Source organism: Manis javanica, chromosome 1, assembly GCF_040802235.1.
Source record: "Manis javanica isolate MJ-LG chromosome 1, MJ_LKY, whole genome shotgun sequence".
Classification (NCBI taxonomy): Eukaryota; Metazoa; Chordata; class Mammalia; order Pholidota; family Manidae; genus Manis; species Manis javanica.
This window is the reverse complement of record NC_133156.1, coordinates 220,092,233-220,106,619: the sequence shown is the minus strand read 5'-3', so window position 1 is coordinate 220,106,619 and position 14,387 is coordinate 220,092,233. Positions and strand designations below refer to the sequence as shown.

Genomic DNA, 14,387 nt, shown 5'->3' with positions numbered 1-14,387 from the left:
AAATTATGCACAGAATTCTCAGCACCTCGCATAGGGGGAGAACTTAATAAATTGTCATTTCCTTCCCTCCTCTTCCCCTTGGCAAATCCTGTAACAATATCCTTTTTAGCTAGATGAACTCTTGGGTGATGAAAGAAATAAGAAGTCTTGAAGCCTCAGGATGAAACGGGGGCATCCTCTCAAGGGGGACGTGGTTGCTGCTGTCAGACCTGGAGCTGGGACCGGCTCGTCCTCTCCACTCACAAGCTCCCCCTGGTGGTCCCCCTGGAGCCACAGGGGTGCCAGGATGGTGCAGGGGAGCTCCACTGAGGAGCTGCCCTGTGGCTGGGCACGGTAGAGACAGCAGGTGGGGGCTGGTGTGCTTGAGAGGCTTGCTTAGAATTTCCAGGGGGGGCAGCTTCTGGAGTTGCCAGACCAGTGACTTACTGCCTTAGAGGTCTGAAGTCTTTTTCTACAAGTCATTTGTTTTGACAAGGTTCCAGGGGGTGAGAAAAAGAACAGAAGCTGTTCTTCCCGAGTACAGATGAGAAGTGACTTTGAGCTCTCATGCTCCTCAGCAAGTATGGAGGGACAGGAATCTCTGGTCCCCTGAGTAGGGCTGGACTTGCCCTCGCCACCCTGTGCTGAGGCTGCGCTGGCCCCTCTGTGCTGCCCAGGTGGGGCCCCGACAGGCGTGCTGTTGGCATGGTCTCCACTTGGGCTGTGATCCCTCCTCACCTCTCTCCCATCAGCACACGAATGGGACTGCATTACAGCAATGCAAGGGAGAGCAGAGCCCGCAGGGGGCCGGAGAGGGGTGGGCGGGGGGGCGGGGGAGTGCTTTGCCTTGGCTGTTTTGATGCCACCATGTTGATGTAACAGTAATAAATGACCTTCAAAAGTTAAATGTTAGTTTTTTTTCACCACCACCAGTGTTTGTAAATAGTCTTGAGCTCCTGGCCTATTGCTGTGCCTGTGCCATAGGCACATGTGTGCTGTGCCCAGCAGCTGCTGCCCCTTGAGATAGGACAGATGGGGCCGGGGATTGGTGATGTCTGTTGGACACATGGGTATTAATAAAGGGACTGGGAGTGTAGTGGTCTGTAGATTGTCCCCCGTGTCACAGTAGCTGTGCCCCTACACCATTAGCTGAAAAGGCCGGGGAAACGAAAGTAACTTATGGGCACCTGTCATGTGCTAGGTCCTTTCCTGGCATTTTATGTAAGTTATGTCATCAAGTCTTTGTGGTAATTCCATGATGTGATCACTTTTCATTTTACAGAAGAGTAAATGGGGATTCAGAGACTTGCCTGAGGTCATGCAGCTTCTGGCCAGGACCAGAACCTACTGTCCTCACTCCCAATCTAGTACTGATTTGTTTCCCTTTCTGCCCAACCTGCCTCTGAATAGGTGACTTTGACTGGCACTTCCTACCAAACTTCACAGGAAGGGGAATGGGCACTCAATGCGTGTGCAGCCTCATGGTGGGGTGGGGCTGGGGGTGAATCTGCCCTCTCCCCACCCTCTCTCCCCTGCCATCCCACCCTCCCTCCTCCCCTGCCATCCCACCCTCCCTCCTCCACTGCCATCCCATCCCTGCCATCCCAGCCTCCCCAGGATGTGAGGTCCTGTTGCCCGCATCTGAATTACCCCCCACCGCCTGTGCTCCTGGGACTAACACATTCCCCATCGGCTGCCCCATACAGCCTCTCTGGATCCTGCGGGAGGCCCCAGAGGAGTTCCCCTGAGGAGCACCATCCCCCGGGGCCTCTCCCAGAGGCTGCTGAGGATGCCCAGGCCCATGCCTCCCATCCAGAGCATCCCTGCCACCCCCGAGACCAGCATAATGAAAGAGCAGGACCTGGACCCGCCAGGGAGCAGTCAGGCTGCCCAGGAGCTGAGGCCTGGTGCCCAGGAGGTGCGAAGGTTTGGCTGCTCTGAGTTGCCTCCCTGTCCCTTTGTCTCCTTCCCACCCTTTACCAACCCTGTTTCTGAGTCCTGAGCTTTTCTGCAAGTGTCTCAGCAGTTGCTCTCAAGGATGGAGCAGCATGGCAGGGCAGGGGGCGGGGGCCTCATCTCGTCTTAGCCCCACAGCCTCCAAAACCTTTGCAGCTGGCCCGGGAGCTCTGGGTGGCTGCCCCAAGGGGCTCCCTGCTGCCCCTCCTGGGCAGAGGCTGTGGGACCATCTCTCTCACACTTGGTGGTCACTACGCTTTCTCTGGTCTAAATGTTCCAGAACTCCCTGTGCTTCTGACCATGTCCATTCTAGGCCAGGGAGTGGGGCAGCGGGGAAAGGATGCTGGGCCAGGACACAGGAGACCTGGGCTCCGGTTTCCATCTTGCCCCTCACTGGCTGTGTGACCTTGGGCAAGCCACTCCCCTCTCTGGGCTGCACTTTGCACATCTATAAAAAGGGGCAATTGGACCAGATATTTCTGAAGATCCCTTTCAGCTTTGATGTTCTAAGATCTTCTGAAATGAGAAGAACAGAAAAAGAAATAATAATAACAAAGGGGTTGGAGTAGGGATGTGGGGACCAACTAGCCAGTCTTCTTGCCTGGAATGGTAGGAAATACTGAGTTTCCCAGGGGTCCCAGGGATGGGTGGCTGAGAATAGAAACCAGAGGACACTTCCCAACACTGCCTACTGCCCAGGGGTCTCCTGATAAAAAGGACCACCCCGTTTGAGGGGAGCATGCAGAATGGGATCCGTGAGCCCGAACCCTCCCCTCTGCTCCCAGGTGCAGATCTCCCGGCAGTACCTGCACTGCAACGATGAGAAGATGCACAAGTCACTGGGGGGCATTGTCATCCCGCCCATCCCAAAGGCCGAGGTGCCCCCTGGGACCTCCTCCTGTGCAGCTGGGTCCCTTCCCAGCCTCCTGCCTCCAGGCCAGGATGTCCTCGTGGGCCCGAGGGTGCCCCCCACACGGTAAGCAGCCCTAAGTCAGAGCTATCTTGTAGTCCTCTCTCCTTCTATCCCCCCAAGGTCAGCTTGGGCTCCCACGGCTGGACCTCCATGCCAAGGCAGAGCTCTGGGGACTGACTTGTGAAGGATTGGGTCCCCTACTCACAAGTCACAGACCTGGGATGTCACCGTACTTTGGTTACTCTGATTTTCTATTCCAGCGGGCGGAGCGTGTGGGCTTAATAAACAATGTCTCAGCCCCTGTCTTCTATCAGTTTCCCCACATATGTGGTTGCTGCAGTGATGAACAAAATACAAATTATTTAAGGCTCCTATTGAATTCATGGTAGCTATTTGCTTTTATGTATTTTCTTAATTATGGATACTAATAATATAAGCATTATCATGTGTGTATGGAAGCTGGAGTGGGTAGTCCACAATCTTTTGGACTTAAAAAGGAATCTTCATACCCAAAAAAGGTTGGGAGGATCACTGTGCTGTAGAGAATCTGGTTTTATGGCGGACAGGTGCTCTCCAGATGGCCAAGAACAACCTCGTGGTCAGTCCAGACTGATGTTGGAGCAAGGGTGTATGTATATATGATGTGTGTGTGTGTGTGTGTGTGTAAGAGAGAGAGAGATGGAGCCAGGGACAGACAGCCCACAGCCTACGGCAGGCTAACCCACCACAGGTCACAGTCCAGTTCTTATGCGACTGACATCTGTCTGCTTTCTTTGGGGTCTGTGGTGCTTATTTCCTCTCTCTCAAGCTTCACTCTGTCTCCCATGCTGCCTTCCCTCTGTACGTCTGTACACATGTCCACATCTTTCTCCTGGGGAGGGTGGGAACCCGTCCATAGGCATGAGCCTGGGTTTGAAGTCTTCCTCAATTTCTGTCATCGGCCTCCTCAACAGAGGCCCACTCCATCAACCTCTGCCTCCTCACATGGGACACTTCCTCCCCCTCTCCTGCTCAGGCACCCGCCTCCTCCTCCCCCTCTCTTGCTTGGACAGCTGCCTCCTCCTCCCCCTTTCCTGCTCAGACACCTGCCCCTTCATCCCCCTTTGCTGCTCAGACACCTGCCTCTTCCTCCCCTTTCCTGCTCAGGCACCTGCCTCTCCCTCCCCTCTGAGAGGCCTTCTTGGTGGCTGTAATGACTCTCTGTCCCCAGGGCAGTGGCCTTTCCTCTCTTTTCATTGCTCTGGACGTCTGTCCATGTTTAGACAGCTGATGTCCTGGAACTCTTCTCCTTCCTCCCCTTCCGTACTGCATGCTTGCTTCTGGGCCGTCCAGGCAGTCTCCCGTGCACGCACCTTCATCCATCCCTTGAACGTGGCCATTCCCGAGATGTGTCCCAAGGCCCTTTGTTTCCATCTCCTTGTTCTCCCTTGAGGACTCTTATCTGTGCTGACGGCTTCCAAGATCACATGGGGATGAGCGAGTACTGCATCCACTGCTCTGCGCTGAGTCAAGCTCCATGTGGGACGGGAGTCCCGCCTGCTGTGGGCATCTCCAGGGTCCTCATGGCTGAGCGGATCCAGCATGGGAGGGAGGCAGGGAGGGAGGGATGTGGACCACCGTCACCATCGCAGACGGAGCACCTCGTGCTTCCCAAGACCGCCCCCCTCCCACAGGCTCCCAAGTCCCAGCAAGGTGCAGGCGTTCTCTTAGTTCTTCCAGTCTCCGTGTCTTCTTCAACTCCTGCTTCGGTCGCCTCCTATTCCTAACGGGTTGTCGCATCTCATCAGGTTCTTCTTAAACAAGAAAAGTACAGGAGCTGCCAGCCCTTTCCTACCTCCGTCTCTGTCCTCAGCCTGCACTGGCTACCTCCCTCTGGACTGCCCACAGCTCCTGACCTGTCTCCTTGCAGGCCTCAGCTCTGCCTTCTAATTTTTTATTTTTACACCCCAGCTCTGCATACACCTTGTCCATGCACGTCGCCTTTATTGACTCCCCAGTGCCAGCAACTTAAAGACAGATAACCTTGTGGAAGGGCAGAGCCCTGGACAGGGCCTCCCCTCCTCCATCCCTGTGGCCCCAACACCACCCAGACCCCCTTGTCCCCCGTCGAGCCCTTCCATGCTTCAAGCCCCAGCCCCACCTCTACCTCGGAGGTCCTCCCTGTCTCCCACAGGGTGGTGAGCGGCAGAAGTGCTTTCTCTGCATTGTCCACACAGCATCTGGCTCACTGTTTTCCTGACCACCTCCCTTCCACTGATTTGTTCAGCTTTTATTTACCCTCATTTCTATTCTTTAACTTGAGCACTTCAGGGCAGGGGCCATATTGCAAAATCTCTGTGGCTCCACTGCTTGGTATCTGGCATGGGTTAGCCACGTAAGAAATACCTGCCCATTTGCTGTGCTCTGGGGTGAGGGCCCCTGCACCATGTCCAAGCCTGCTCTCCTGCTGCTCTCGTCTGGCCCTCCACGGCCTGGGCCGTTCTGCTGAGTGAGTCCCCGAGGCCAGAGCACAGGATGTTGTGTCCCTGTCCTCTAGTTGTGGCTCGTTACCCTGTCACCCTGGGGGCGTCTGATGTCTGTGCACTTCCCTGGTGGGCAGAGAAAATCCACGTGGAGTAAAGCATAACCAGTCTGCACAGGAATGTTAAGCTTTGTGAGGCAGGGACTGTGGGCTGCTTACTGGTGCTCTATCCAGTGTCCAGAGCAGTGCTGCATGCAGAGTGGGGCTTTAGTAAATACCTCCTGGATGGGGTTAAATGGTGCTGCCTGTTTAAAAAGTTACAGTTAAAACCAGTGTGGGGAATGCCCCATCTTCCCTTCCTGTGGGTAGTTTGGGATTGAGCCTCTACTATAAAACTGAGGATTTCCCATCAGCAGCAAAGGGGGTCAGGCCCTCTAGACCCCGTGGGCCGGGGAGTGGGGATTACTGTTGTGAGAAGGAGGAGTTTAGGGCTCCCTGAGCTCTCATGGAGTGCAGGCAGTTTGGAGGACTTGCGCTCAGCCTGCTCTGAGCTGGGAGGAGATGTACCCCTTCTCTGCTGCAGGTACTTTCCTGCGGTCACAGCAGGGGTTGACACGCTGTGTAGCCAGAGACTGTGGCTCAGAGCTGTGTCTAGACACCCCACCTGGCCAGGCCTGCCGGTCAGCCTGCCCTCGAGTTTGTGGAAGGAGCTGCATCTCCTGCAGCTTTGAAGCCCTGGCCAAGGGCCTCTTTAGAGGATTGCCCACAGCCCCTCCGTTCTCTCCCCGTGTCGGCTGTCGCCCTGTCCTGGAGCTAGCCTGGGCCCCTCACAGCAGTAGCTTTTACTTGCTATCTCTCATGGTGCTTTTTTCTCCCTCATTCTTTTAAGATTGGTTCTGGAGAGTGGGCCTTGGGAGAAGACCCCTCAGTCTCTGGGTACGTACTCTTCCTGCACGGCCCCGTGATGATGGCTCCGAAGCTGGTGCTTTTGACCTACTGTGCTGCTGGCCCCTGCTGTTTAAGCAAGTAAAGCAGATCCTCTTTGCCAGACAGAGTGGAAGGTTAAGCCACAGCCTGCAAACCCCTTATTCAGCTGGTCCCGGAAGGTTTCAGTGTTAGGGGAGCGGGGCCAGAAGTGAGACAGGTGGCCGGCAGGAGGCTGGGGCTCAGAGAGCTTTAGCAGAGGGAGGGGAAGGCCCTCCAGCCTGACCACCAGACTCTGTGGAGAGGATGGCAGCTGAGCCCTGGGCAGGTTGGGTGAGGGGCCCGGGTGGAGCACCCTCGGCCTGGGCCATGGGTGGTGGGCACTGGGGGCAGCTGCTGCGCTGACTGGCAGGAGGCAGGGGACCCCTCACCCAGCTTCCCCAAATCTTGTAGCATTTCTGCAGTCTTTGCTATGGTCACCTGGCACCCGGACACCTGTGCCCTCTGCCCTGCCTCTGACTCCTAGGCAGATGGGGGCTTCCCCTGCCTCCCCCTTGGCCCTTGATCCTTCCCCTGGGTCTCTGGGTGCTCCTTGCACTGAGCAAAAGGATACTTGGCAGAAGGCATGGGCCACCCAAAGGTCTGGAGTGACCTGGGAGCCTGAGTAGGTCCCAAACTCAAGAAGTCCTTTCCAACATTAGACACCCTCAAATGGTGACTCCATTCCAGAGGACCCCTGCTTTGCAGGTTCACCCAAGTTCAGGGAGCTCCAAACTTTGTGAGCAAGGAAACCCAGTTAACTTTCTTTCATTAAGAAAACACTAATGAACCTGAGCCCACCCTGACTCCATAATAAGAAAGGTACTTTGAAAATCCATTGATTGGAAGAATACAGAAGGTCATCTGGAAATGAACTTGTGTTTTCTCAATCACAAGAGCATCGGAAGGTTGCTGGGTCTCAGCTTCTCTGTCTATAAAATGAGAGAGGGTTGGGCAGGCATGGGTCAGTTCTGTGGCCCCTTCATGCTGTGTCATAGTCTCAGGCAGGTGCTTGGTGTATAAAATGGTCAATGGGCTCGTTTTGGTTTTTACCTTCCTGAGGTACACACCTCCCAGGTAAGACAGACTTATATTCTCAGGAAATATCTCAAACATCTTAGATAACAGATCCACTCCTGTTTCCTGCCTGGCATCCTCCCTCCCTCCCTCCCTTGTCTTAGAATGAAGTATGTAGTAATTGTTGAATGAATGGATGAATGAGGGAATGAAAAGAGGATGATGTTGGTTCTCAGGCCACTCCAAGCCTGCTAGTGCCGCCCTGTAGAGTAAACTTAACTGGTGTCTTTCTCCATGAAGGAAGTGTTGGGCATGAGAATTGAGGGTGGAGGGCTTGGGCACAAACTACAGGGTCATAGAGCCTCAGAGGCAGCCCAAAGGGACTGCTGCTGCTTCAGGGTGCTGGCTGACCTCACCTCCATTCTTATTCTTAAATCTTCAGAGCCAAAACCTTTGGCCCCATCCATCAGAGACAGGTCTGCTGCCCCTGAGAAGCCTGCCCTGCCCTCATCTCATTCTGCTCCTACACTGACAGCCTTCTTCAGCCATGTGAAAGAGGCCCACCCCTTGCTGAAAGAGGTGGAGCAAAAGGGCAGCAACAGCAAGGTATCTGGAAATCAAGGGGAGGAGGAAGTTGGGGTCAGAGTGGACCACTGGCTGAACACAAGCGTGTTTCTGAGACATATACATGTAGGACCAGCTTGAGGAGAGCCCCTCAGGCAGCTTCCCTAGTGCTTAAGGTTAGAACCTGTGGACAGGTTTGGGGTGAGGGCTGAAGAAAGGGAGAGAGACAAGAGAGAGGAGGGGAAGCTGGGGATGGGGAGGCTAGGCTAAAGGAAGAGTACAGTGGGGAGCTGGGGGGCGGGGATGAGGGGGGAAGGGAGGGCAGAAGGAGGTCACACCTCGGAAGGAAGCAGGATGTGGGGGAGAGTATAGAGGGGCTTAGGTGAACCAAGCCGAGTAATTTGAACCAACACCCAAGATAGCAACTGAGAGGCAGCTGACTCAGAGGCGCATCAGCCAAAGGCTGCACTTGACAGGCTGACAAATACCTTGCACTTTAAAGGTGACCTTGGTCCACATGATTCTCTTCCCTGGTCTGGGTGAATTTAATAAAACTTGGAGAGTCAGTGTGATAGGGGCCTGTGCTTATTCTTTGAAACAGAGCTATAAAAGGGCATAAACATGTCTTGAAGGCCTGCTAAGTGCATGTACAGTTAAGACTGGGATCAGGGATGATGATGAGAAGGGCCAGGCCCCACAACCTTCCCACTCCATCCGGGCCAACAGAACACGAAACAAAGGGAAAACAATTCGGGGCCGTGAAATGATCTCACTCCCATCCCACCCGGCCGCTCACTCCCGCGGTTGTCCTGTGGATCGTGGCTCTGCAGAGAACTTCAGCTCTGTCCAGCTCTTACCCCGGCTCCAGCACACGCTCCTGCTCTTGCTTCACAGTCTCCTTGAAATTGGATCATTCCTAATAGCATCTCAGCCCTCCGCTAATTCTTTTACCTTAAGAAAACAAAAGCAGACCAGAACATAACTGTTCATTGCCCTACCCATTCCTTCCTGCATCCTCTCCGGTTGGGCTTTAGTCTCTGCTGCCCCATGGAAACTGCCCCCATGGAGGTCGCCATGACCTCCACCTTCCCGCAGATGGCACATCTCGGTCGTCTCCTCACTTGGCCCTTCAGCAGCTTTTGTGGCTCATCCTCCCTGAAGTCCCCACCTAGAGATGGGGCAAGAGGATGGCTTCTTTTTGGTTCTCTATCTACATCAGAGCTCCATCCTTCCCAGTCCTTGGCTGACTCCATCCCCTCTTTCTAACTTCTACACACTGGAGGCCCCAGAGCTCGTATCTCTGGCCTCTGGTATGTATACTGGCCTCTGTGATCTGATCCAGTCCATGGCAGTAAGTACCATCCATATGCTGAGGACCCCAAAATTCTTTCTTCAGCCCAGACCTTCCCCTGACCTCCAGTAACAGTTTAATTGTGTAACTATATATATATTAATTATATGACAACATGAGAACATTTAGAAAATCCTCTGGCCTCCACCAAGAGCTGAAGTCCAATCACATCCCTTCTCTGCTCAGACCCCCAGTGGCTGTGTCCTTCAGAGGAAGAGCCCAAGTCCTCCCCAGGGACCACAGGGCCCAGAGCTCTGTGGCTCCGCCCACGCCTGCCACCTGGACCCCATGTCCTACCGTCCCCTGTCTCTGGGTGCTCCTCGCCGCCCCCACCCCCGCCCAGCGCAGCGAGCATCAGGGCCTCTGCATCTGCCCTCCCTTTGCTTAGAACGCCTCTCCTGGAAGTCTGCATGGCCTGCCCCCTCACTTCATTCATGTCTCTACTGGAGTTCCACCTCCCAGGGAGCCCTCTGGGCCTTCCTACCTAAAACGAAGCCCTGTGCCCCTTGCTGCTTATTCCCCTCCGGTGCACATTGTCTGGTGTTAGAGGCCAGCCTGCTTGCCCACTCCACGGCGCTCTGGGGGCAAGGCCTTCGTGTTGTTTGTTCCCTCTTGGGACAATGATTGGCACATGGAGCTGCTCCTGTTCCTGAAGATTGACTGGATGACAGTGCAGTGAGCACACCTGGGTCCCCACGGGTGGTGGAGTTTACCTTGACCTTGTGCCAGATCCAGGTCACCATTTCCAAGTCTGCCCAGGAGAAGATGCGGCTGAAGCAGATGAAGGAGATGGAGTTGTTCCAGAGGGTGAAGGAGCCCGAGAGGGAGTGGGAGCTTGCTTCCCAGAGCCTGGGCTCCCGGAGAACCTTGGCAAAGGAAGGTGCGGAGTGTCTGGGGCGGGATCCCCTCAGGCCAGAAAGGCCCCTTGGCCAACATCTGGGCCAAAAGAGACACTGTTCACCCCTCCCCACCTGCCCCATCCCGAGACATCCTGGACAGGGAGCCCCGCCGCCTCTCAGCACTTGGAAAGGCCCATTCCCAAAGGGGGACACTGGGGCTGGGGAAGGGCAGGCCCGGCGCGGTGCTAGGACTTCTTCTGCCTCCACAGGCCTCCTTCCCCTCCGGGGCAGCGGGACCCTGTCTGTGCCCACTGGGCTGAGCAGCCCACGCAGAAACAACATCAGTGCCACCCTGAGGAAGCGGGCCAACCGGGCCTCACTCCCCTGCATCCCTGTCAGCAAGCAGGAGCCCAGCTTTGCCCGCCATGCATCAGGTGGGGCCCAGACTGACTCGGGGACCTGTCCCGCTTGCTCTGCTGCCTTGGGACACTTTGGGGCATGGCTCTGCTTCTGCCTGTTGCCCATGTTAGAGTCGGCGGCAGCCTGGGGTGTGGTCACCTTGCCACAGAGAGAGGAAAAGTGTCTGGGAGTCAAAAGCATCTGGGGCCCAGGCTGGGGACCCAGGGAACTGCTGGTGATTACCCATCCTAGGGGACTCAGCAGTGCACCAGGACCGCAGATGCAGGGTAAGAGCACCGTGGAAGTAGCTGGAAACATCAGGAAAAGGAAGAGAGGGTTCTGGCAAGACCCTGGGGTCCTGCCTATTGCTTCATAAGATGTCAGGTCTGGACAGGGCTGGTTACAGACTTGGTGCTCAGGAGGGTGTCAAGAGACAAGGGTGCCTCTGTCCCCATTCTACCAGAGGAGCATCTTTTTTGCCTCACCTTTTTGTATACTAGGCATCCATGTGAGATTTCATTTGGAAAGATCTTGTTCCTAAAGAATATTTGAACATTTCATCTGGAAAGATTTTGTTACTAAAGAGTATTTGAAAATAAACAGCCTGGTTCAAGTGTGGGATGTGGGGGGACCAGGCTGGCAGACCCTGGAATACAGCACCATTCTGGTGCCAGAAGTGAAATTGACTCACATCTTGTGCATTCTCTTTCTGCTGTTTTGATTCCCTCAAATAGGAGGTCTCAATTTGGCGCTACTATGACAAATAATATTCATTTACCAGTTATGGTAGTGTCATAAATTTCCTTTCAAAATAAACTTATTTAGGATTTGAAAAGTGGGTTGATTTGAGGAAAAGTACCAAATGAATACAAGTATAGGTAATGAAGAGATATGGCGAAAATCATGAAAGTGGTAACTGAATGGTTGATACTTGGGGAATATCAATGATCTAACCCACCCCACTCATGTGATAGACAATAAAACTGAGACGCGGACACCCAGAGTCATTCAAAATGAGGGTGGCCTGTAGGGACTATGACTTCGGCTGATGACTTTTGATTCCATGGCAAAGCTGAGAAGAGGATCCAGGAATGAGGTCTTTTTATATTGGCTCTCAAGGACTGCCTCCCAACTCAGGTTTGCCCAGGGCCTCCTGCACTGGCCACAGTGAGAATCATGCCTGTGGAGATGAACCTCTGAAGAGAAACAGTCAGGAAGTGAGAGGTGGTAGTGAGAGCTCAGATTAGGAGGGATGCTGCCAACAGAGGGGCCAAGGGACGGTGGGAGGGGCCCCCAGCCTCTTGGGGCCTCTGGTGCCTCAGCGACGAGCGTCAGGCTTTGGACTCAACAGATGGCCTTTCTACTGCCTTCCTCTTTAGGATTTTACAATTCTAGCATTTGTCCCCAAGGAAGGAGAGCCTAGAAAACATGATCTGATTTTTAAACAACATCCCTGCTTATTGCCAGTCCCTGTGGCCGGCCACACCTTGACCAGGCAGGTGCCGGTTAGCTACAGTGCCTTGGTGCTCAGCCACTGCTCCCCCGCTTCTCCAGCCACTGCCCCCCGGCGTCCTCCAGCCACTGCTCCCCAGAATCCTCCAGCTGCTGCTCCCCGGCTTCTGCTCTGCTGTCTGCCTTGCGAACACTTCCCTGCCTGTGGGCAACTTCACAAAAGGCTGGCGAGGGTGGGGAAGCTGATGATAGGACTGCTGGGTGGGGATGAGGTGAGAGGGCCACGAGGGTGAGTAGGTGAGTCTCTCCTTGATAGACTTAGGTGCCTTGCCTCCACCACAGACAGGGCAGGACCAGTGTGACCACTGGCCTGCTGGCCTTTATGTCCTGACATCCAGCAGCGGAACACAGACCAGTGTGTTTATGATAATCAGGGTATGAGGGCCGGAGTGGAACAACAGCAAAGGGTAGAGTTAGGTGGTGTGCCTGCCTCCCAGGGTGGCACCTGGGCCTCACCTGTCCCTTCTTCCTGCTGACCCCCCGAGGTGGGCTGTGCTGCTGGCCAGGTCTCAGTCCCTGGTGAAAGCTGCCATTCCTTTTCTGTTCTTTGAGTGCAGCTAACTCATTACCTGCCGTGCTGACTTTGGGGTCTCCTGAATGGGAAGAAGAGGAGGAGGAGATGGACCTCAGAGCCTTTAAGGAGTTGAGGCCTTTCTCGAACCCTGAGCTGGGGCTGCTGGAGGCCCTCCAGTGCCTGGACAGCAGCGACTGGTGAGGAGTTGCGTTTTCCTTCCCACCCCAGCGGTCGGGGGAGCCCAGCAGACCAGCTCCTGCCCCAGCTGCCCCCTCCCCACCACTGCCAGAGAGGGGTGGTGATGGAGACCCCTGGTCTGCAGAGGGAGTGGGGCCCCTCCCTGCCCTCCTGCCTGTGACAGGTCCTGGACTTGCTTCTCAGGCAGATGAAGGAGAAGGGTCTGGTGAGCATCCGGCGCCTAGCGGCCTGTCACTCCGAGGTCCTCCCCGGGAGGCTGCACGACGTGTCCTTGGCCGTGACTGGGGAGGTGAGGCCTCCAGACAGCCTGTGCACTGTGCACCTGCCCCAGCCCCCAGCCAGTCCCGTTTCCTGGCGCTGCTGTTCAGTGTGGGTCATGCAGCCACCGAGGGGCCCACGGCTCCCTGGGCCATGAGCACCCCTTCTTATTTCTCAGCCCTCAGTCACTAAGACAGGAGGTGGCCACCCACTATTCCTATTGGCAAACTGAGGCCTGGGGGTTTCCTCATTTCTAATCTCTGGGTATTGGAGCAATCAGAGTCTGTTATGCCCGTTTGTCACAGCCTCTGTGCTCAAATGCCTGAGGAGGGCTGGAGTGCTCTGGGCTGCTGGAGTGCTTCCCATGGGGCTGGCGCTTGGCCTACACTGCGCCCAGGGAGACAGTAAGTGCATCTCACCCCATGTGGAGGCTGTGCCCCACTCCTTGTTCCTGTGGGGGACTTGTGGCGATCAAACTGAAAATGATCTGTGTAGGTGCTTTGAAGACTAAGTGGTGTACAAATTTCATGTTTCAGATTGCAGATGGAATTCATAATTGTGATGATAACACCAAGAATAGCATTTGTTAAAAATGGGGCTGTTTTGTCCTGAGCCACTGCAGGGTCCCTGCTGCCAGCCTGGTGTGGCCTGGGCCTGGGGCTAGGCAGAGACAGCGGGCCGGGCCGGTGCAGAGCCCCGTGCTTTGTATGGTCTGGAGCCCTAGCAGGGCCAGCAGAGCTGAGGGGCCCTCTCCCATCTCTCTCCAAGGTCACCAACCTCCGCTCCAAGGTGTCACGCCTAGCCATCAGCACCCTGGGAGACCTCTTCCGGACCTTGAAGAAGAGTATGGACCAGGAGGCCGAGGAGATTGCCCGCTGCCTGCTGCAGAAGATGGGGAACACCAGCGAGTTCATCCAGAGAGCGGCCAACCGGTCACTGGGGGCCATGGTGGAGCATGTGACCCCTGCTCGCTCCCTGGTGGCCCTCACCTCGGCGGGGGTCTAGTATGTGGCCGCCTGTTGTCTGAGGGGTGGGGTGGTCTGGGAGGGTGAGGCGAGGGGAGAGACCCTGGGAGGGGAGTGGCAGGGAGATGGAGCAGGTGTCTCATGCATTTGGCTGGGGGAGGAAGAGCCCACTTCCCAGTGGGCCTCTCTCCCGCCTTTCCTGGGCCAGGCTGGGCACAGTGAGGCACAGCCCCAAGCCCCAGCTGGGAAGGGACAGCTGCTTTGTTCCACTCAGACGAGGGAGCCCAGAGCGGCTGTGGTATGGTCACCTGACACAGGGCTGTAGAGGCAGCCTGTGGCCCCGGCCTGAGGAGCTCCTGCCCCCGCCCAGGGGAGCTGCGTTCTCCTGATGGAATCTGGGCCGTGAGGAGAGCCAGGGGCAGCATCTCATTCATCAGCTTGTGTGGCTTTCTTCTGGGGAGGCGGAAGGGGCTGCCTGCTGTTGGAGCCTTTCTGCAG

General features: G+C 55.6%; 1 protein-coding gene across 10 annotated transcripts in view; it reads left to right on the top strand.

The window, feature by feature from the left end:
* Positions 1-14,387, top strand: part of TOGARAM2 (TOG array regulator of axonemal microtubules 2) — a 55,815-nt gene that overhangs the window by 22,797 nt on the left and 18,631 nt on the right. For all 10 annotated transcript variants that reach the window (XR_012122057.1, XR_012122065.1, XR_012122066.1 and 7 more), the window contains 9 exons: positions 1,686-1,897; positions 2,721-2,911; positions 6,199-6,245; positions 7,732-7,895; positions 9,934-10,084; positions 10,313-10,477; positions 12,512-12,665; positions 12,850-12,955; positions 13,693-13,928. Coding sequence is in view for 7 of the 10 variants with exons in the window: in XM_037009411.2 (XP_036865306.2) it covers positions 1,686-1,897; positions 2,721-2,911; positions 6,199-6,245; positions 7,732-7,895; positions 9,934-10,084; positions 10,313-10,477; positions 12,512-12,665; positions 12,850-12,955; positions 13,693-13,928 (1,426 nt within the window). In the remaining 3 variants the exon portion in view is untranslated. The remainder of the gene's footprint in view (positions 1-1,685; positions 1,898-2,720; positions 2,912-6,198; positions 6,246-7,731; positions 7,896-9,933; positions 10,085-10,312; positions 10,478-12,511; positions 12,666-12,849; positions 12,956-13,692; positions 13,929-14,387) is intronic.